The 23572-nt window shown below is 38.1% G+C and overlaps 1 protein-coding gene across 12 annotated transcripts in view; it reads left to right on the forward strand.

The window, feature by feature from the left end:
- CACNA2D1 (calcium voltage-gated channel auxiliary subunit alpha2delta 1) overlaps positions 1 to 23572 on the forward strand; it is a 433696-nt gene that overhangs the window by 307406 nt on the left and 102718 nt on the right. For all 12 annotated transcript variants that reach the window (XR_003561824.2, XM_027811464.2, XM_055712038.1 and 9 more), the window contains exons 8-10: positions 11013 to 11082; positions 11939 to 11989; positions 13058 to 13157. Coding sequence is in view for 11 of the 12 variants with exons in the window: in XM_027811464.2 (XP_027667265.1) it covers positions 11013 to 11082; positions 11939 to 11989; positions 13058 to 13157 (221 nt within the window). In the remaining variant the exon portion in view is untranslated. The remainder of the gene's footprint in view (positions 1 to 11012; positions 11083 to 11938; positions 11990 to 13057; positions 13158 to 23572) is intronic.

Consider the following 23572-nt stretch of genomic DNA (forward strand, 5'->3'; position numbering starts at 1 on the left):
CAAAGGTAGTACTTGAAAGAGTAGTACTGATATGGATGGTTTCAGGTTCCAGTTAGTGGGGTTTATATAGCAATAACAGCAGTATGATGATACATGTATAGATTCAGCATTTTTTATGAGGAAATGTTGAACATAAAGTCAGTGTGACAGTATTTGGTCTGCAGTGTGCTGAAGGTGGAAATCTGCCACACTTGGTCAAGGTATGAAAAGCTGAGGCAATTCGTAACAAAAATAAAACTGAAAAAGAAATACTACCCTGTCCCCAGATGTTCCAAATTTCCCCACTTCCATCTGGGCATTTAACAAAGGCATATGGGAAATTACATTTAAAACTTGCTTTCCCAATACGGTATGTCTGTCGACTTCCACTCTCCCAAAGTGCTGCATAGCTCTGTGACTTCTCTCTGTTGGTTTTTGTTCTTTTTTTTTTTTTTTTTCATAGAGGAAAAAGTAGCCTCCAGGCTGCAGTTCTGTGGCCCTTTTCTTATCACATAACTTAAAAACGTATTTGTCATTTTTGTTTGACCTTACCTGTGTTACAGAAAAATGGTAGCAGAAGAAATAAAATGGGTAGAGGACAGCCCAGATGCATATAACTACAAGAAAGCCAGTAAGAGGTGCTACAATATTGAATTCTTAGGTGAACATTGGGAACTTCATACTAATGAAGAGAAATAGTATTTCCGAAGGAGACTGACTCTTTGGCAGACTTCCAGGTGAACTAGCCATGAAGTAGCATTTCAGAATGTTGGCAGTCCTGTTATTTATGAAGATATGACTGTTTACTCGAGAAGTATTTAATTCAAGTTGCAAAGTATCTGTGAAGTTAAAATCATTCTTAGCGAAATTAGTAGATACCGAACAAGACTGCAGTGTTGGAATTGAGTGCCTACATAATCTTAATTTAAGTATATCTGAGTATGTCTTAATCATGCATAAAGGTATTTCTTAAGCTCATCTGCTCCCTCGGCTTCAAAGATATATCTGTACTAGTAAACAGAACAAGTCAGAGTTTTATTAGAATCCCCTAGGCAGCCCCACAGTGTGACTGAAGGGGCAACACATGCTGGCAGCCATTCCCAAAGGACAGCTCTGGATGCTGTTTTCTTTCTTCTGGACTACAAGGTTCTCCAGTCCTGTTCTAGGAGGCTTCATGTTCTCAAACACCCCTACATTATTTTGTGCTATTACTGCAGGGCATATATAAACTCCATGGAATATACCACATAGCTTAATTTTCATCCCCAAAACCCGTTCTGGTTTAAAGGTAGTAAAAATATCACTGTCTTCATTCTGCAGATTAAAGAAACAGGTGTCGAGAGGTAAAATGACTTTTTCAGTGATCGTCCACAGGTAGGAATTCAAGCCAGGAATAAGTGTAACACCAAGTTTCTATAAGATTCAGTGTGCTATTATTATATTTATTAACCCATACCTAAATTCATAGCATTGTTTAGACATCAGCAGATGTGTTAATCTTCTCAGGATCTTTGTAATATCAGTGCTGAAGAGTACAGGGATAAGAGCCGTTCTATTCTTTCCCATTTTTTACTCTAGATTGTATTCTTTCCCTTTTTTATTCTAGATTTGCCTTATATTTAGCCTTACTTTGTTTATCTATATAATAAATAAGTACACTATGATAGGAACTTCAATTAATTAGAGAAAAAATCTCTTTAGATCCCTCATGCCAGTGTTTTACTAGGATATTCCTATGTAATTGGGGCTTAAAGGTGTTAAATAAAGGAATTCATAGATAAAGAAAATATAATTCTGTGGTGCTAATTATCCAGAAAAATATTTTTTTCCTTAAACTCTTGAGATTCTTAGATTAAAATAAGGATAGAGAAGAGCTAGTATTATTGCTTTCCCTTCTTAAAAAATAAAAAAAATCTTGAACCTATTTCCAGATGTCAGTGGAGCAGGTCTCATTCAGCTACTGGAGCATTCCCTGCTTAGACAAATTAATAATGGAAGAGCTTTAGAAATCAATTTTGTATAAAATAAAATGGTGTATCTCCAGATGAAGGACTTGCTGTGCACAGCTGCTCTTGTGTTAAGCATTAATGGTAAGCAATAGTGTTGCGGCCATAATATTGAACTTTCCAAAGAAAGTCATTACTGAAGCAGATACTAAGAGAGTAAAAAGCCTAAAAAATCTATACCAAATGAATGAAAAGCCTTGAAAAACTGAGAACTTCACCTTCTTTTTTTTGCAAAGGGTTTTGTATTTAATAGCTGTTAGTTCCTGTTAACAACTTAACATTTAAAGGAACCTTTAAAGTAAAATAACCAAACCAAACCCAAAACACTTTCTCAGTAATCCATCTTATAAATTATCAAGTAGTGCAATTAGTGTATAAATTGGATAGTTCTACTTTTTACATTGAAATAAGCCTCTTTGAGCATTGTTCACATTTTTTTTTCTTTTCTTTCTTTTTTCTTTTTTTTTTATTGTTGAAATCTGGGAGGAAAGGACATGGGCTGATATGTCTGGATCTAACCATACTCATGATATGGAAAATCTTACAATATGTTTAATTCTGGCTTATTTTTCAAATCTGATGTGCTGAGTGTTGTTGTTCTGTGCAAACAGATCCACCAAGCTCTGATATTCCATCCTCCTTTGCGGGGATTGTAGCTAGCCCGGGTGAAACCAATGCAAACAACACATGTATTGAGGATGAAATTCAGTTTATATGTGTGTCACTGAAATAGGGAATATGACTTAACTTAATAGGGAATAAGACTTAACACCAATGTTGCATTAAGAAGCAGCCATTCTTTATTGCAGTGCTGGATGCACAGGGGTTCGCTCCACCTAATGTGCATAGCTTCCTTCTCTCAGGTAGCTCTTTTTATGCAGTACATGTATATATACATGTATATTCAAAACATTTCCTGTAAAAGGCACACATATTCATGAGATTGCCCAATACTAATTACAGTATTCGCCCTCTCCCTCATGCATGCCCAGCTGTCCAGAGCGGAGGTCTTCAGTGGTCTCGAGGGTCTGTAAATCTGCCCTCTCCTCTATTCAGTTGGCTAGAGTTCTCCTTTGTAGTCCGCATATATGGTCTTAAACCATATCAGTCTGGATTTATTGCATACAAGTATACAAAGATTACTTTCAAACAAACAAGGTACTTAACACTAGCTGTTCGAACTTAGGATGCATGACTACTTCTGAGTTCTTAAGATTAAACCTTAACCCTTTTGTAACATCAGCAGAAGCAGAAATACTTGCTTCTGAATGGAGACAACACAGATACATTTGAGAGGTTAATTTTAGGTTGCAGACAGCAGTGTTTGTTACACATTCAAATTGCTTTTGTTTATTTTGGCATATTGGGACCAATAAAGCAATGCATGTGTTTGTGTATGGACTGTTCCCATATAAAAATCATTGCTGAACTGATTTGGGATGAAACTGCATTGCCCATAACCACGTAAGTAATATATTCTGAACAAAACTTTATGAGATGATTACCCTTTTTTTTTTTTTTTTTTATGGTGATGGTGCTGTAAAAATTACAGAGGACATTCCACAGAGCTGTTTATGTTAGATAAGGTTTTACTTGGAGATAATTTGACCTTTTGACAATTTTAAGTCATTATCTAAGTAAAATAGTTAGGAAACGGCTGCATTCATTCTTGACTGAACATATTCTGTGGTAGCACAGAGCTAGTCAGGAACAATCTCTGTTTGGGGGGGATGGTACTGATCAGTTATTAATCCAAGGTGTCATTATGAAGCCGGGCCCAGAGTTGTAGTGAATGGATTTAAACCCACTTGGTAGCCAGTCACAAGTGGTGTTCCCCAGGGCTCAGTATTGCTGTGAGTTTTGTTGAATGTCTTTATCAATGATCTAGACAAAGGGATCGAGTGCACCCTTAGTAAGTTGGTGACAGGAAGTTGGGCGGGAGTATTGATCTGCTTGAGGGTGGGAAATCTCTGCAAAGGAATCTGGACAGGCAGGATTGATGGGCTGAGGCAAATAATATGGGATTCAAAAGGCTAAGTGTCAGGTTCTGCACTTAGATCACAATAACCCAATGCAACACTTCAGGCCTGAGGAACAGTGGCTGGAAATCTGCCTGCTAGAAGAGGACCTGGGGGTGTTGGTCAACAGCTGGCTGAATATGAGCCAGCAGTGTGTCCAGGTGGCCAAGAAGGCCAATAGTATCCTGGCTTTTATCAGAAATAGCATGGCCAGCAGGACTGTTTGACTCTGGCTGGATACCCAGGTGGTACCCAGGTACCTACCAAAATCACTCTATAACTCCCCTCCACAACTGGACAGAAGAGAGAAAATGTTACAAAAGGCTTGTGGGTTGAGATCAGGACAGGGGGATCGCTCAGCAGGTACTGTCATGGGCAAAACAGACTCAAGTTGGGGAAATTAGTTCAATTTATTGCCATTCAATTCAGAGTAGGGTAATGAGAACTAAAACGCAAAACTTAAAAGCACCTTCCACCCACCCTTCCTTGCTCCCCAGGCTCAAATTCACTCTCAATTTCTCTACCTCCTCTGCTCCAGCAGTGCAGGGGGACGGGGAATAGAGCTCATGGTCAATTCATCACATGTTGCTTGTGCTGCTCCTTCCTCCTCATACTCTTCCCCTGCTCCAGCATGGGGTCCCTCCTGTTGGAGAACGTTCTCCAATGTGAGTCCTTCCCATAGGCTGCAGTTCTTCATGAGCTGCTCCAGCGTGGATCCCTTCCATGGGGTGCAGTCCTTCAGGAATGGGCTGCTCCAGCATAGTGCCCTGTGGGGTCACAAGTTCTTCCAGCAAACCTGCCTCAGCGTGGGCTTCGCACAGGGTCACAGTCTCCTTTGGGCTTCCAGCTGCTCCAGTGTGGGGTCCTCTGTGGGCTGCAGAGGGACAGCCTGCCTCAACATGGTCCTCACCATGGGCTACAGAGAACTCTGTGCTCCAGCACCTGAAGCATCTCCTGCACTGCCCTGGGTGTCTGCAGAGTTGTTGCTCTCACATATTCTCATTCCTCTCTTCTGCTGCAATTGTTGCATGGATTTTTTTTTGTTTCCCTTTCTTAAATATGTTATCACAAGAGCGCTACCACCATCGATGATTGGTTTGACTTTGGCCAGCAGTGGGTCCATCCTGGAGATGGCTGGCATTGGTTCCATTTGTCATAGGAGAAGCTTCTGGCAGCTTCTCACAGAAGCCACCCCTGTAGCCTCTCTGCTACCAAAACCTTGCCATGCAGATCCACTAGGGTTGTAATATGAATATGAGGAAAAACTTCTTTACCGTGAGGGTGACAGAGCCCTGGAACAGGCTGCCCGGAGAGGCTGTGGGGTCTCCTTCTCTGGGGGCATTCAAACCCCACCTGGATATGACTCTGCGCAACATGTTCTGGGAGACCCTGTTTTAGCAGGAGGCTGGACTAAGTGATCTCCAGAGGTCCCTTCCAACCCTGACCATTCTGTCTGTGATTCTGTGGTTGTCCTGGAGCACTGTGTTCAGTTTTCGGCCCCTTGCTACGAGAGGGACATTGAGGTGCTGGAGTGTGTCCAGAGAAAAGCAAGGAAGCTGGTGAAGTATCTGGAGCACAAATCTGATGAGGAACAGCTGAGGGAACTGGGGTTGTTTAGCCTGGAGAAAAGGAGGCTGAGGGGAGACGTTATTGCTCTCTACAACTACCTGACAGGAGGTTGCAGTGAGGTGGGTGTTGGTCTCTTCTCCCAAGTAACAAGTGACAGGACAAGAGGAAATGGCCTGAAGTTGCACAAGGGGAGGTTTAGATTGGATATTAGGAAAAATTTCTTCACCAAAAGGGTTGTCAAGTGTTGGAACAGGCTGCCCAGGGAGGTGGTTGAGTCACCATCTCTGGTGGTATTGAAAAGTGCTATGTTAATGGTTGGACTTGATGATATTAAGGTCTTTTCCAATGTAAACAATCTAGGATTGTGTGATAGAAATATCCTGAGTCCTAAATATAGTGGTGCAAAATGCTTTATGATGGTTAATGTTAGGGGCTGTTGAAGTTATATCAGTTTATTATTTTTAGCTATCATGTCTCACCACTTTCCACCTTTTACTGAAAAATAATTCCATGACTTCTTTCTGAGCTGCAAGCTAAGTAACACCACATTTCCGAGCTAGTGTGGGTTATCATGTACTTGAATGCAGGTTTGTTCATGTAAATTCACTAAAAGGTGAGAAGAGGTTTGAAATGAAACTAAAGGGAAACTACAGGCTGTAGGTTGCATCTTTGCTCCATCTGAGGAAAACTTTACTGAATCTGGCACAGGGAATTGCATTATCTGTGTTTATGGATGTTTTGAATAACCATATGAATGTTTATTTGAGAAGTAACAAGGTAAAATTCAACTTTAACAAATACTTGTTTGACTAACCTGGTACATGCTATGTTGAGGTTGACTACCTAGTAACCCTCTGAGATGAGGCCTCTCCCCAAATGCATTACAGGGATGTAAAACTGTTAATAATTCATCTGTGTGTCTCTGTTCCTTGCACATGCATACCTAACTAGCAGAGTAGGACAGATGTAACGGGTCTTACTTGGCAGGACTTTCAGGAAGGCCTCCCCCATGACAATCACCTATGCCTCTGGAATCATCTCATGAATTAAAAATGGGCAAATGTAACCAAGATCTGCCTTTCCTGTAGAATACTTTAATTTAGGCTTTACCCTGTGACAGCCTCTGTCCTGCATTAATCGTTTTTGCATTTATCAACAAAACTGAGGATTTCCACTCTACATGTGCAGAAATAACAGAAGAGTATGCCTTATTCTTGCTTGAAATGTAGCCAGGCCTGTATCTCCATAATACAAACAGCAGAAGTGGGAGGGATAACAAATCCAATGAATAATGTATAAAATATCAAGTCTAACCATATGCCAAACAAGAAAATCATCAAAGGAGAACATGACTAAAGCCTAATGTATGCAACAGAGAACTGTGTAGTGTTGAAATAGTTCAAAGATATTAGTATGCAGCAATGAAACACAGTGAGGCTGACTTCTTCAAGGCGTTTGGTGAGCCAGGTTCAAGGCATCTGATTAAAATGCATGTTTTAAACAATAAGTTATATAAATAAAACGGTAAATCTCTAAATCCTCGATCTTCAAATTTATTTATTTATATTTTTTTTTAGGAAAACGTGTAATCATCTTTTGAGGTATTTCATTTTGCTTTCATCTTAGACCACATAATGGCTTTTGTCAGTAAGATGTAAGCCAGTTTCCCCCAATGGCTTTATAGTGTGATCTGTATATGGACCAAGGAATCCATGTCTTTTTCAGTGGTCTCCATCCCTTCTGATTATTTCCTGTATAATCATAAAGTGCATAATAACTTATTTTTGCATAGAGAGCATTTATTATCTTTTTAAAAAATGATTTTTAAAAAGATGAAATCAGGATACAAAATTAGATCATTGGAGATAAACGTTTTAGGGGAATTTCAGTTTCCTAGTAATAGCAATTTCAATAAGATCCTTAAATACTTGGAACGTTACCAAAACCAGTGAATAGATTTGAGACCATTCAAAGCCATCTAAAATTAAAGGCGTTAGTCCAGAGAGAGCTTAGGATGAATGAGTAATTTAATCATATTACTTCTTGAGGTTGAAGAGGGAATTCAGCACTTCTTTGGTGTGAATGGAATTTTAGATACTAGGGGCTGAGTTCTTATTTATGTTTCACTATGCAGAGACTTACTACTAGATTATATAAACTGTTGTAGAAAACATCACAAAATCAATAGAACTAGTTTTCTCAGTAAACATTGTAATTCCTTAATTAATATTTATATGATCCAGCACCCAGTAATATCTGATGACAAATTTTGCAGTCACACCATAAATCCAGAAAAAAAATTCCTCACATGGAAATGTAAGCATGTAGGCGTTTGTTATAAAATTTGTCCTGCAGAAGGTAATATATTAATTAGGAAAAAGAAACTTATTGACATGTGGTACAGAACATACCAATTTCGTGGTATGGCAAGAAGTAATGTTTCTGAAGACCTTCTCCAGATCTCTGTGAAGCTGCTGACGATCTTTACAGGCTGTGTGTACTGAAAGGGCCAAGCTAGTGAAAGATAAGTAGAATTTAACAGTTGCGTTCACCATTCAGTCTTTCTCCAATATGAAAAACTACAAGTGTTACCACGCACAGTAATCTCCGAAAGGATTAGACAGGCTGTAAGTAGTGTGCCAGGTGGTTTATTCATGGTTTCTTTTGTGTATAACTGGACCGTTTCAATAGTTCTTACTCTAGTTCTGGTGAATGTCTTCCCTTCCGTTGTACTTTTTAGCTTAATAACACATATGTAGCCAGAACAGGACAGTTTGAATTTTGTTGCAATCCAGGAAATTACTGAAAAACTATGGTAGAACTGAATGTGAGGCTTAGTTGCCAGAAGGACTTCCTCCGAAGAGTGATTTGGAAAGCTATGTCTTCAGAACCTTCATTTTTCTCTGTCTCAACCAGAATTTCTGAGCATTCTCTCCATAAAGAGAAGGAAAGAAACATAATTTCAAGAAGTGATTTTCTGGTTTTTATTACAGTTAAAAGAGCCCCAACTTTTGTTATACAGAACCTTTTGGTGCTTTTGGAAATATTAGGGAAAGTTACAGGCATTTCAAATTTTATTATTTGGTGTTTCCTCGCAAGGTTAAGTTAACATTTATTTTGCCTCTTCATATTTCTGAAAGATTTGCCACACTATGTTTGGTCTAAAGGGCCCGATTCTGAAGTATGTTCTGTCCAGGCAACTGGTGTTGACCTCAAGGAAGTGATACTTTGTCAGGTACATTAACATATCTTTGTAGCTTGCAAATTCTGAAGAACAATGTAGCTGAATTATTTCTCAGATTGTCTTCTGTTACACAGACAAAATGTAATCTTAACCCGTATTTCAGTAAATTTTCATTCAGAATTTAGAAAAGTTAGATTGTAGCTCAAAATAGTATGTGAAGTTACACTACCATCTTCTTGAAGGTTATAAAAGATAAATTGTAGCTAAATGTTCATGTGACGATTTTCAGTAGATAATTTATGTTAGCAAAGGAGCTAATCTGTTATTTTGTGAGCCTTTAGAAAATGGATTCAATTTTGAATTAATACCTATGTAAGTATCCACTGTGACAGCAGAGGAGGTTGATGTTAGAAGCACGGTCCATCAGCTCCTGCATTCAAAGTCTCTTTGAACCACCATCATTTGCTTTGGAGAATGCAGTAAAGGAGTTGGACTTACCATTTATACGGAAAAATAACTAAAAAGAAAATTTTCAATTGACTTAGTGGAAATGACTAAGAGGTAGCAGTGTAAATTACCTTTTATCTGTTGTTTTGAAATAAATCCAGATGCATACGCTCAGATAATTCTCTGCTAATTAAGACTGTCCAAGATATGTGTCGATTAAGAGGGACATATATGATAGGGCATAAGCTGTTATTGGATGGAATAACTTTTTGTGGAAAGGTTGAAAGTTTGGGTAAAGATACAGCAGTGTTGGTCAGTACCTTGATTTATATTTGCTATTTTACCTAAACCACTTATAATACAAACTGAAGTGAGTTCATTGGATGCAGATTTTGCAGGTCTTAGGGAATGTATGTCAAGGATGGGGGTTTGGATGGAATTCCAATGGATACATTAGTCTGGACGGACACAAAAAGTCCATGATCAAATGTGCTAACCATGGCTTCAGACTCATAAAATACTGCTGAGTTTAGCCTGTGTGTACCTAAATAATGATACTTAAGTTACAAAATTGGCATATATCATTCCCAAAAATTCTGTTCTCTCATTTTCAGAAATTTCAAAGACCCTTATACCTTTAGATTGCAAAGGACCCATCAGGTGGTTTAGTCTGAGATCGTAGAAAATAACGGTATAGAGTCTGAGGTTCTTGTGCTGTGCATCAATATACAGTGTTTTCAGTGGCTGATAATTGTATACTGATATATATATATATACTGTCAGTTATGTTTGGTTTAAATGTTCTGGTAACTGATGTACCAGATCAGGTTATGATCACTTAGGAAAGAGTACATTTAGTAAAATCAAAAATAGACAGCTACTCTGAGCTGATGGCTTCTTTTATATTAAATGGATAGAGGTATCATAATTCTTCCCATTTGTCTTTGATGAATGCTTTTTTGGGAAGAATCCTGGAGCTGCCTATATCTTTCTTTATTTCCTAGACAGGAAAATTATTAACATGAGGAAATAGCTCCTCCAATGTTGTTGGCATACAGTAAGAGAGCAATTTGCAGAACATTATTTCATTTCGTATAACTTTTCACATTTTTACTTGTGTTTGTTAAGATATCAAAGGGTTTTGAAAGGCTTATTTTGTTTTTAGTAAGGAAAAGTTTCCTACCCTTGCAGAAAATTAAAGTAAAGCTTAGATTAAATGCTTGCAAATGGTTACTAATCTTAGCATTTTCTTAACAGTGACACAAATATCTCAACCTCATTTTATTTCCAGAAGATATTATATTTTCATATTACTTTTCTAATTTCCATTTTTAGGTAAAGCTTTCTTAAGTCAGTGTGTAGATGCATAACTGAGCTTTAGATCAATGCAGTATTATTGTATACAACATATATAACATAACTGTTTTCAAAATTAAGTGCTTTCTTGTTAAAAAATAAAAAAAAAATATTTCATATTCTATATTCATATACCATATTCAACTTTGGTTGAAATTCTGGTTCCATTGAAGTCAGAGGACAATTATAGTCAGTAACTGTTTCTTCAACACAACTTGGCGCTTTAAGGTCTTAATTATATATATATTTATCAGATTGTATTATATGCTCATACATATAGGGGTATGTAGGTATTTCAAAACCAGATTACACAAATACAGACAATTTTTTTCCATAACAAATTTTTATATTTATATAGTGCAAAGTCTCTGATATTGAATCATATTGTTGTATTTTGAATACTTAAGATTAAGTTTTTGATTTATTCTATACGTATTTTTTTTACCTTTTTAGCTTCCCCATGGGTAGATAAAAGTCGAACTCCAAACAAGATAGATCTGTATGATGTTCGCAGAAGACCATGGTAAGCTTTCTTTAAAGGACTTATGCATACACATCACTTACTTTATGCATATGACTGTAAAGACAAATTTCTCAAATTATTTATATCTAGTAGTCCTTACTTTTACCTATTGCTATTTTCTTTTTAAAAAAATCAGTTAATTCTTCTAAATAAACAGTTTTCAAATCATACTACTTAATACGCAATATCCACTAGAGTGTCTTGTACGGTTGCATTACATGGATTTTTTCGTGAGAGGTTAACAAATAGGTATAAGGCAATTAAAAACTTCAATTTTGTGCCAAAATCAAATGTAATTCAGATTATTAGACTGAGCCATTCTTCCAGACTTTTGTAAGAGTTTAAAAATATGTCTCAGTGGTTTAGACCAGCAAAAAAATCACTAAATTGGTAAAGACAAGAGAACAGGGGATTGTTTCTCATAATTTTTTTCTGTAAGCGTCTGGAGTCATAGTAATGTGTATTAATACATGAAGTCATACTAGTTGAATATACTTTTTCAAAGGGCAAAGTATTTTACTCTAAGCTGGGCTGACTCGTTTTATTACTTAATAACTCATCTGTCATCAAGATCTTTATGCTCTTGCAATAGCATTCATGTTTTTCAGTTATCAACATCTGAAAATAGTGAATTTTGAATAGTATGCCTACTTTCGACTTTCCTAGTGTAGTTTATGCTTTGGTTTACTTAGTGGGACAGAGCAAGAAAGAAAATGATAGCACATGCTTTTCTACTAGCCACAATAGAAGAATTTAATTGGTTCAGTTAGATTTAGAGTAGAGATCACAGATTGTATTCCATCACTAGAAAATGTGTTTTCACGTTTATGTCATTCACACCCTTTATTTATTTCAGGTATATCCAAGGAGCTGCATCTCCCAAAGACATGCTTATTTTAGTTGATGCGTAAGTGTTTAATGTCTGGGTATTGATATTAGAGGGGTAAAAGTACTTAGATATATTGAACAAATCTCTGTATGCAGAGAAATGGAGAGAGGATTAAGAAGTCCTTACATGCAAGGACCAAAAATGTTGGTATGAAGAAAATAAATACACAGGAAAAATAGTTCCAGAAGGCCCAAACCAAATCTGAAAATTATTTAAATGGTGGACAAAAAAGTGGGTTTTAATCACTTTAATATTATTCTGCTTTCATCTCTTAATTACTGAAATAATCAATTAAAAAAAATTCATATGCTTGCCAAGATTCATTGTAAAACACAAACCTAAACCCAAATGACTAGAAGCATAACAGTACATTTAATCATGATTTCATGATCCTGAAGGGTGAGAATGTGTGCAGACTTCACATGCTTTACTGTACATATTTAAAAATTGCCAAATTTGGTTACTATAAAACATTAATAGAAAGTGAGCAAAGAAATTAATAAAAATTATCTCTTTGCCTTGGCAAAGCTTCCTTTGTTTCGCTAATATTGAGGGACTCAAGGAAGCACTGAACCTAATGTGTCAAACAGATTGCTTTATGCTGAAAAAATTCTCAGTAAGAGAATTTGCACTTAGTGCTTTTAAATGTAGTGAAGTGCTTTCATATAATCAGTGAGTTTTATCAACATTTGCTATCTCTTCACTTCGGCTTAGGTTTTGCCTTGAATCAAACAAGCTGTCATTTGAGTATTTGAAAATCTAAAGCTCTAAATCTGTGTGTAGGGGTATAAAATGTTTAGATAATGCATTGGTTGAAGGTGATAAACACAGATTTCTTGAAATGAAAATGAGGAAATAATGAATCATTATGACTTCACCTGAGCCAGAAGACTGGGGCTTTGAATGGCAGTTTTGGACTTAATTTTTATAACAATACTCCTGATGAGTTGGAGAATTCAGGACAATTATTGACAAATTTAGTGTGAAATCAGTGACAGTGCTGGTTGGTGTCCTGTATTTTCTTTGTACATTTAAAATAAAATTTGTTTAAATCATTTTTTCTATTATCTTGTGGATTTCTTTTAGGAGCGGGAGTGTCAGTGGATTGACATTGAAGCTGATCCGCACCTCAGTCATTGAGATGTTAGAGACCTTGTCTGACGATGACTTTGTGAATGTAGTTTCAGTGAGTATCTGTTCTTTCCACAAAATTTGGATTGTCAACAAAGCCATAAGCAAACTGGTTTTATTGCCACATATGAGATACTTGAATGTTAAGCTGCTAAGAGACTTAAAATATATTGCAAAATACAACATTTGGCTTACTGTTTTCTTGTAAATATAATGAAAGTCCTAGATTTGTTGCTATCTATACATTTGAGTGAAGGGCAAAAGTAAATTAAAAAACCTCTGTAGCCAAATTCTCCTTTCTAGTATATTATTCTGGTCTCTGTAACACATCTTCTATTTGACTGGTATATGCAAATTATCTTGAAATAATTGGTGGTTCCCAGGTTTTATACTGTGGTATGAGATAAAATGATACAGAGGAGATAAGGGGAAGTTCCTTCTTCCACACAGCAGATACTTGGGTTGCTTGTGTTAATTGATGCATGATGATGGAACCTATACAGCCATACATCTGACCTGCCAAAGGGGTGTTGCTGGGAAGTTCTACACTTAGGAACCTGATGGGTAGCAAAAAACCTTTTTCCCATAATAAGTAACATATTAGAGGGGAGAATCCATGAAGGAACTTTAAAATGCACATATTTATACATAGGGGGAGAGCATATGTGATGTGCAGGTCAGAGGATTGTTAAGAGAAAGGTAGGATTGTAAGGAGTTTCAGATGAAGGTGATGCTGGCTTTTTCAGGGCTGGCTTTTCAGCAGCTGAGATCTTCAAGAACATGATCTGAAACTTTAGTAGGACCTATGATTACTACACTTCAAACTTGACTGCAATACTTAAAAAATCTGTTTCTGTATAATAGAGTTTCAAAGTAGTTCTCTAAAATAGTTTGGATTTGCTTTTTTTAATGGTATTTTAGTCTTTCTGACACTTCCCTGGAATCTGAAGTACAAATTCCTGGTTTTCAAGAAAGCTGAAGGCAGAATAAAATAGATTTGGGGAGGGGGAAAATGGTATGGGCAACTTGCAGTTTTCAGGCTGATACCTTGGATGTCATGATCTAGCCTTGGGCAAGGCTTTTTTGTTTTTTTATTAAGCTGCTGAACTGTAGAGCTTTGATTCTAAGGCTTTAGGATGGGGACATTGACATAGTCTTAATGACAAGAGACAGCCTGCATGGTGAGGAACTGGAATGATTTTGGAGACCATTTTCAACTTCTACAGATGTGTTGTAGCCAGCCTGCAGGGCTGAAATATCACTATCAGAAATCTCTTTGAGCACTGCTTATTGCTGCATCATTTGCTGTCAGTCTAGCTAGACCTCTCTCCAAGTAGTAGAAAGAAGCTTTTATTTGCAGTGGCATTTCCTTTGTTAAAGTTTTTTAATAGTGGATTAGACCATTTTTTTTAGTCTAAATAGCAGTGGAAAAAAGTGCTAATGTTCATTATTATTATTATTATTATTATTATTATTGTTATTATAGGAAATAAGCTTTTCTGTAATGACATTAGAGAGCTGAAATCTCATTGTTAGGTTCACTGGTTTAAAACAAAAAGAAAAAAGATTATAATCCTAAACTGCTGGAAATTGATTACTGTGTTCATTGGAGCTGTGCCAGTTTTTGCGGCTGGAAAATCTGGACCCCCACTACCTCCTGATTTCACAACTTTCCGACTCGTTTCTTCATTTGCTCACAGCTGACCAGAAACAGTGTATCTTAGTGCTAAGCCTTCCTTAGGCTCAGGTTATTTTATTAGCTAAGGTTCAGTGTTATTCTAGTGGGTCCCCAAGGCTGGGATTTGTATCAAATGTAGCAATCTTTTAATATTTTCTACAGTGCATTTTAGCAGTGGTTTGTAACTTACAATATGTAAGGACGTTTTTTCTTTGAATTAACTTTAGAGGCACACATCAGCTATTTGCAGAACCAAAGGACTTTTTGGTCATGCTGCACTCATCCTCAGAGTAAGGCAACACTCACAGAAATATAAATAACAGAACATGGTGTCTCTAAATCTTTTATAAAGTATTATTTGGTGTTGTGCACTTGTCATTTAAAAGCCGATGTAAGTTCCTTTCAGTATTGCAATTACTTTTGTGTAACCTATGTTTTCATATATTTGTATGACTTGCATATTGGAATTGTGAGTCGTCGTGTTCTGACATTTTATTTCTCTTAACAGAAAGGGAATCATAAGCTATAGATGGGAAACAAATGATTGTAGTACTACTACAAGGCATTCTTAAAGCAAGAACAGTGAACACAGAATTATGGTGGGTTTTTTAGGATTTTTCCCTTTTTTTTTCAGTTTTCCTTTTTTATTTTTTTTTCTTTCTCAGTTTTTCCACAGTTCAACCAAAGCCTCAAAGTTAAGCACCAGAGGTCACATTGCTGAAGATGATGATATATTATCACACTCAGTATTATGTGTTCTTAAGATTATTCACAAAAGCATATACACAGGACTAGTTTTTATACAGTATTCATCCACTACAAAGGTGGTATTAATTGCTGTACTCTTTTCATGTATGTTTCTTCTTTTTTATGTGAGTATCCTGACACTTCAAGTAAAACATATTGCATTAGAATGATCATTTGTTTTGATCTTTGAAAATTTGAATAAAGATGAGATCTCAGACCTCCTAAATGAAAGCCATGTATGCAATTTTAAGTTCTTCATTTTACTGTTTACTCTTTTCCCACTTATTCTTCCTTGTATACCTTTGCTGAAAACCTTCATGTTTTTTTAGGTTTTTGTACTGTGTTAAAAGGCAGATGATTCTTTAATTCTTGTCTAATTTTAAAATAATCTCATTTTTCCTTTTTTCTAAATGATCTGAGGACTGTCTAGAGATATGGTGTTACACAAAAGATACTCCGGTCACAAGTGGTGTTCCCCAGGGCTCAGTATGGGAACAGCGGCCAGTTCTGTTCTGATTATATATCTTTACCAGGGATCTGTATGGGGGGACCGAGTGCACCCTCGGTCGGTTTGCAGGTGACACCGAGCTGGGGGCAGTGCTGACCTGCGGGAGGGCAGGGGGCTCTGCAGAGGGGGCTGGGCAGGCCGGGCCGATGGGCCGAGGCCACTTGTAGGAGGTTCAACAGGGCTCAGTGCCGGGTCCTGCCCCTGGGTCACACCAGCCCCGCGCAGCGCGACGGGCTGGGGCAGGGGGCTGGGAACTGCCTGGGGGGAAGGGCCTGGGGGGGCTGGGTGACAGCCCTGGGCAGGAGCCAGCAGTGTGCCCAAAGACCAAGAGCATCCTGGCTTGTATCCAAAACAGTGTGGCCAGCAGGGCCAGGGCAGTGACCGTCCCCCTGCACTGGGCACTGGTGAGGCCGCACCTCGAACACGGGGTTCAGCTTTGGGCCCCTCACTGCAGGAGGGACGTTGAGGTGCTGGAGCGTGTCCAGAGAGGGGCAACGCAGCTGTTGAAGGGTCTGGGGCACAAGTCTGATGGGGAGCGGCTGAGGAAACCAGTTGTTTAGCCTGGAGAAAAGGAGGCTCGGGGGGGGGCCTTACCATTCTCTACAACTATCTGAAAGGAGTTTGTAGTGAGGTGGGTGTTGGTCTCTTCTCCCAAGTAACAAGTGACAGGACAAGAGGAAATGGCCTGAAGTTGCACAAGGGGAGGTTTAGATTGGATATTAGGAAAAATTTCTTCACCAAAAGGGTTGTCAAGTGTTGGAACAGGCTGCCCAGGGAGGTGGTTGAGTCACCATCTCTGGAAGTATTGAAAAGACATGTAGATGTGGTACTTAAAGACATGGTTTAGTGGTAGACTTGATGGTCCTGATTTAAAGGTTGGTCTTGATGATATTAAAGATCTTTTCCAACCTAAATGATTCTATGATTCTTATCATTACCTATATCATTATTCTTCACAACCCATAATGATAAAGGCATGTCTAAATCAAATCAAACTCCAGTGCTTTCCTAATAAATCCAAACCCCAAGGTACCATCTTAAACATTTTGTTCTAGGTGAAATAATTTTTATTTCTTTTTCAATTTCTATATTTTTCTTATTCAGTTTTATTTATTTATTATTCAATACATTTCATGTTACTGCTTAAGGACATTTTCCCTTTAAGCATTCTGGTATTATTGACTAATTAAAATTCCAAAAAGCTAGGTAAAAAAAATCAGTTAATACAATATTAGCGATAGATATATGAACACTAGCAATAACTAGAATTTGTCTACAATTTTTCTTTTCCTCCTAGGTCTTTTAGCCAAGAAAGCAACAGTTGTTTTATGGCTTGTTAGCTTTAATAACCATAGAGTGTTTTGTAATGAGGTTTTGAGTTAACTAGAGAGCTGTTTTACTGCTAACCTCTGCCAAGATGTTGTCCCACAAAACCCATGTGTGTGATGATTCATGCCTATAACTGAAAGACGTGGATTTAAACTCATGCAAATCACTTCTAGAAAGTGACAGGATGATTTAATGAACCATGCCTGGTATATGGAGAAATCCTAGGGAACAAAAAGCTGAACAGTAGGTGTGTTAAAATACATTAGTTCTACTGATTTAATATAGTTACATTTATTTCCAGTGAAAAAAGGTTGAATGAAGTATTAAGTCATGTAAAGATTGCCAGGGGTTAATATGTCATGATTTCCTCTGGGATTTGCATTTTTCTTATCTGAAGTGCTGTGCTTTGTTGAAGAAAGAAAAACTGCTGTTTGAAAGAGTTTAAATGTATGAGTAATACAGCTGTTTTCCCACTAATCTGGTTATATGCTTTGATAGCAGTAAGTGGTAGATGATAGAGGCAGCAATTCCATCCCAGCACGTTATGATTTAGTGACTTGGTTTCAAATGTTGACACAGAGAGTATAATTTGTTTATGATTGTGGGTAGGCTGCAGTTTGCAGGGGAAATGCGTTTCAACTTCAAATCTGTAGAGGTGCGGAGAACCATGCAAAGGAAAAACCCATCTTACACAAACATGTTAAAGGTCAGGAGCTGTAGGACTGTTTAAAATAATACAGCCTTTGTAAAAATCCAAACTAGTGTTTACTGTTTAGGAACTGGAAATTAAATGTTATGAGCATACTAGGGATAAGAGAATCATGTTCTGGGAATATTGAAAGCTCATCTGCTCTTGTGCAGTTCTGCATATCAACTAAAATCAGAGGGAAGGAGATATCTGAATTAATTGATTTCAAAGAAAACACTATGCACGCAGCCTATGAAATTATCGTTGGGGATAAAAGCAATCTGTGGATGATACACCCCTTTTCCCACTGATTTTTAATAGCAGTTTATGATGTAATTCCCACAGCTCAGTGGTTGAAAACCTGTTTAATTTGCCCCCTTACTGCCAAGTTGATACTATTTTATGCCTTCCTAATTAAAATATTTAAATATGATAATACAGAGAAAAAAGACAGTTATGTAAAGAGCTTCTCAGTTTATCAAAGGGCTCCTTTCCCTTTCTGCTGCCATGTTCCTTCCTGTGTTCTGCAGTTCAGATTGCACCTATATTCTCTTAGGTACAGGGAGACATTCCTTCCTTCTGGGAAATAACTTAAGCTTGTTTAAAAATGTAACGAACATGCCATGGGTGGAAATCTTAGCTGAAGTCCTATTGAATAGAGGCAGAGTCTAGATTTTGCAGCCAGGTAGCCTGTCATGCTTATGCTTTCTTTGCTAGAAGTTTTAGATTTGTATGAATGTATTTCTGTTAAATCAGCAAAAACTTCCAGAATTTTTTGAAAAATAACTTAAAGTTGGTTTCCTTTATTACTTCCATTTAGTGGGGTTTTAGTGAACTGTAAAATAAATTGCATACTCAAATAGAGTAACCTATATTTTTTTCGTATGTGATATTTTTTTTATTTTAACCCAGAAAATTTCAGTGGTGGTTAGTTTTTCTAAATAAAATCACTGTTTGAGGAAGAAATCAAAATTAATCATGATATCAGTGTGAGATACTGGCACTGAAGTCGTTCTATTGGTGGATCTAGAAGAGGGTATGAAAAGGACTCCTGTATGAAGGGGCTTACCAGCAGACATGCTAATGTAATTCAGTCCTTACTTTCTCATTCTCCACGATGGACAATATTACGGAGAAAATATGAAGACGCCTGCCATCTTTTTCATTATTTGACAAATTAAAAAAAGATAGAGACTCAAGTTCCCGCTGTAGGTTTGCGTAATCTTAGTATTTTAATCCTGGAACATTTCAGATAACGAATCACAGTAGCTCCAGTTGAGTATACAGTCTCCTCAGCTTCACAGCTATGTGAGGCAGTAAACAAATATATATTACTGTTTTGCAGGGGGCGTGGGTGGTGTTTGGTTGGTTTTTTTTTTTCATAGTCAGTGAAAAGTGATATCAAGGCAGGTTGAGGGTTGAGTGTTGAGCTTCATGATTCTCTTAACAACAGTCCATCTAATTGTATCATGACCTTGCAGTTTTTCTTAAATTGAATGGCTCATTTTCAAGAAAATGATAGCTACAGAGAAGCTTCATAAGAGCATTCCTTAATGGAAAATCATTAGCATTCCTTAATGGAAGGTCATTATCTTGCACTTCCCCTATTCAGGAACGAAGTGAATTGTTATATATATATTCATACAGTTGTGTTTAGTAAGCACTGTAGATGCTGGGTTAAACAAAACTCAGAGATGTTAAGATGAAAATCTAGTATTCAATTTCTGCATTGCTAATAATTGCAGGTAGATCTAGGCTATGTATCTATGGAAATAAATGGGAAGTGTATCTGGAGGATGTGTTTAGCAAATGTAATGAAGATGAGTATTTTGCAAATAACAATGAAGAAAATCTGGGAACTATGGAAACCCAGCAACTGTTGAAAAGTTAGAAAGAATTTTTTTAATGGATTAATGAGAGTAGAAGTGGAAGCAAGAAATGTGTAGTATAAACAACACCATGAAATGTTTGTCTGTCTGCAGAATTACAGTTTAATTTTGCTTCCCTTCTAAAAAGAAAGCTGAGAAAAGACTTGATGCTATGTTAAAGTATTTCACATGGGGCTAGAGTTGAGAGGATGTTGTATTACGTGGCTTTTTTGACATGAGGTTAATTGACTTCAGTAGGAACCTGATCCTCAGGAAAGAAAATTACACAGTTTGTATCAAGAAAAAGTGAGGCACCACTAGCAGTCAAACTTCTTGCAATCTTCTTGCATTCTTCATCACACATGATTAACTAGAAGTGTTTGTACAGCTTCAGTGACATGGCTAGAGATAACTTTTCATCTAAATACTATATGGTTTGATGGTTCACTTTCTCTTCTGGGAGGCAAACGGTGAGTATTTGAACTGAGATTCTGACTGTATATCTCCTTTGTTCTGGCTGAATAGCATTACATAAATGTGGATCATAAGATTAATTTAACACAAAAAGTGTTGGCTCAGATTTTACAAAAAAAGATTGTAGGTATATTCTCTGAGGACCAGAAGTGGTTTATGGTTGATTGCTTGGTTCTTGAAAGCATCTCCTCAGAGTCCTGAGTGAGTCATCTGAGAAGCTGGAATTCATACATGCTCTCAAACTCCAGTATTTGACCTTTTGGGGGGCTGTTCTGGGGTCCGTAAATAAATATGCTGATAATGGATTTGATCACAGTTGAGAAGCGGGAAAACTCTTGCATCCATAGACTCACAAAACTGTCAGAGAAACACACTGCAAGAATCACTAGTTGAAGCCCAATGAATTTGAATGGCACATGAATAGTTAATATGTCTCAACAAATTTCAAGGAAAAATATTGCTGTCTTCATATCAATATTTAATGCTTTCCTGGAAGATGCACTTTAAGCAAACATCTACCACTAAATGTAATTGTTAAGGTCTATTACAGAAGTAACCAAGGGAATTTTAAGAACCAGTGGTATGTGGGTGGTGAGACAATGTGCAAGAGGTCAGATTAGAGTATCTCATTGCCCCTTTTGGCCTTAAGAATACATAAAGATTTTGATTCGTTGTTTGATTGTTTTTTTCTTTTTGTTTTGTCCTGCTGACTTAAGTGTTTAACCCAAGCAGCTGTTCATCATACACCTTAGTTATTAATGGACTGGAAAGTACTTAATCATCCTTGTGTGGTGCCTTTATCTTTGTAAATAGGGAATATTTACGGAGTATTTATTTGTTTTCTGTGTATACTCTAAGAGTTTAGCCCTACCTAGCAAGAAACGTGTCCAATAGTTAGGCTCTTTCTTATCCCTAGTGTACTTACAATGTCCTTGCTATCTTCAGTTTAACCAGCCCTACAATATTGCCTGTGCAATAAGACAGCACAGCAAGTACCTCTATAAAACGAACATATACAAAATAGGCCATGGTAAAGAAATTAAGATGAAGTGTTACATTGCTGTCCTGTAATAATAGTATAATCGTAGAATCATTTAGGTTGGAAAAGACCTTTGAGATCATCAACTCCAACTATTAGCACTGCATCTATGCATTTTTTTAAGTATCTTCAGGATTGGTGACTCAACCACCTCCCTGGGCAGCCTGTTCCAACGCTTCACCACCCTTTCAGTGAAGAAATTTTTCCTAATATCCAATCTAAACCACCCCTGGTGCAACTTGAGGCCGTTTCCTCTTGTCCTGTCACTTGTCATATGGGAGACCTACTCCCACTTGCCTACAACCTCCTTTCAGGTATTTGTAGAGAGCAATAAGGTCTCTCCTGAGTCTCCTCCAGGCTAAACAACCCCAGTTCCCTCAGCCGCTCCTCATCAGACTTGTTCTCTAGACCCTTCACCAGCTGTGTTGCCCCTCTCTGGACACACTCCAGCACCTCTACATCCCTGTTGCAGTGAGGGGCCCAAAGCTGAACCCCATGTTCAAGGTGCAGCCTCACCAGTGCCCAGTACAGGAGGACGGTCACTGCCCTGGCCCTGCTGGCCACACTGTTTTGGTTACAAACCAGGATGCTCTTGTCCTTCTTGGCCACCTGGGCACACTGCTGACTCATGTTCAGTTGGTGGTCAGCCAGCACCAACATACCCTTTCCCACCAGACAGCACTAATTATGGTATATGTTTACAGTTTTTGTTTACTATCTGGGTTCAAATAATATGCCATTATGTGAAAGTAATATAACATAAAACCCATGGCAATGTTAGTGCAGGGTCAAGTCTCTCTCTGAGAATTACAGCTAGCACCAGGACAATCTACAAAAGCCAAGTTGCCATGTTCAGCTCAGGACTGTGCTCAAGCTAGTAAGCCGTCTTAAAAGTACAGACAGATCCCACACAGAAACTGCTCATCTTTGTATTCAAAGGCCATCTAGCCATACCTGATAAATTGCTAGAGAATTTAGGAAGAAATCAGAAGTTTCAATAGTTTTTTCCTGATTTCTCATTTAAACTGAGCCTTACATAGCTACAAACAAACTTGAGAAACCTTTAGTGGATGAAGTTATTTTTCTTTTAGAGTTACTAAATAATAACCAAGCCATCTGAATTCAGGGATTTGTTTATTATTATATATTACTTTACCTGTTAAGGGAAAGCATATCATGCCAGATTCAACACCCCAAGAGAGGTGAGGCTGCCACAGCTCCATGCCACATATCCAACTAGTAGTGAGGCTGAAAATGCATTCTCAGTGGGCACATGCACATGGAGCACATGTATATACCACATAACATATATTCATGTAGATACATACGTATCAGGCCAGCCACACAGGTAACAGAAAAATGCAGAGCACTCCAGTGAACACAGAGAGTGCCAACAGCCTCTTCCTGCTCCCCTTGCTGGCTGAGCTGGATGGAAGGCTGCTGGTGGGAATATCTATCTATCTATAGATAGGTATCAATAGATAGGTAGATAGATTAGATTGATTGATTGATTGATTAGATAGATACTGTGTGGATCCCTCCAGCAGCTGGGCTCAGACACTCCATTTGCCCAGCAGCTGCCCCTAGATTGCAGTCTGCCCTGTTGCTCCCACCTAGACATACAAGCCCCCGTGGCTATAACCCCACTCCAGTTGCTGGCAGAGACCATCCCGTATACACAGGCAGAGCTGTCAAGGTCTCCCTTTTTCCCAGTTGGCAACCCCGCAACTGTGATCTCACCCTTAGAGACACAACAGACACACACACACACACACACAGACACAGACACACAGACACACGCACGCACACACACGCACACACACACACGCACGCACGCTTCACTCCTAAAGACCCCCAGGACCAGCACCTGGTACTCATTCCAGGTGGTGGTATCATGGACACGTGTCCCTGTGACCCGCAGGCCCACTCCAGTTGCTGACAGAAGACACTCCAGTCTCTCTAGCTGCCCCATGGAGCAGCACAACCAGCCCTGAGACTCATGGTCTCACTCCAGTTGCTGGGCTCGCACATCCACACACAGGTACACATGCAGAATAGATAGTCCCTCACCCAGGAAAAGAGATAGAAATGAAATTTAATAAGAAGGCAGAACAGACTGCGCTGATGTGATGCAGGACA

Source organism: Falco cherrug, chromosome 5 (assembly GCF_023634085.1).
Source record: "Falco cherrug isolate bFalChe1 chromosome 5, bFalChe1.pri, whole genome shotgun sequence".
Taxonomy (NCBI): domain Eukaryota; kingdom Metazoa; phylum Chordata; class Aves; order Falconiformes; family Falconidae; genus Falco; species Falco cherrug.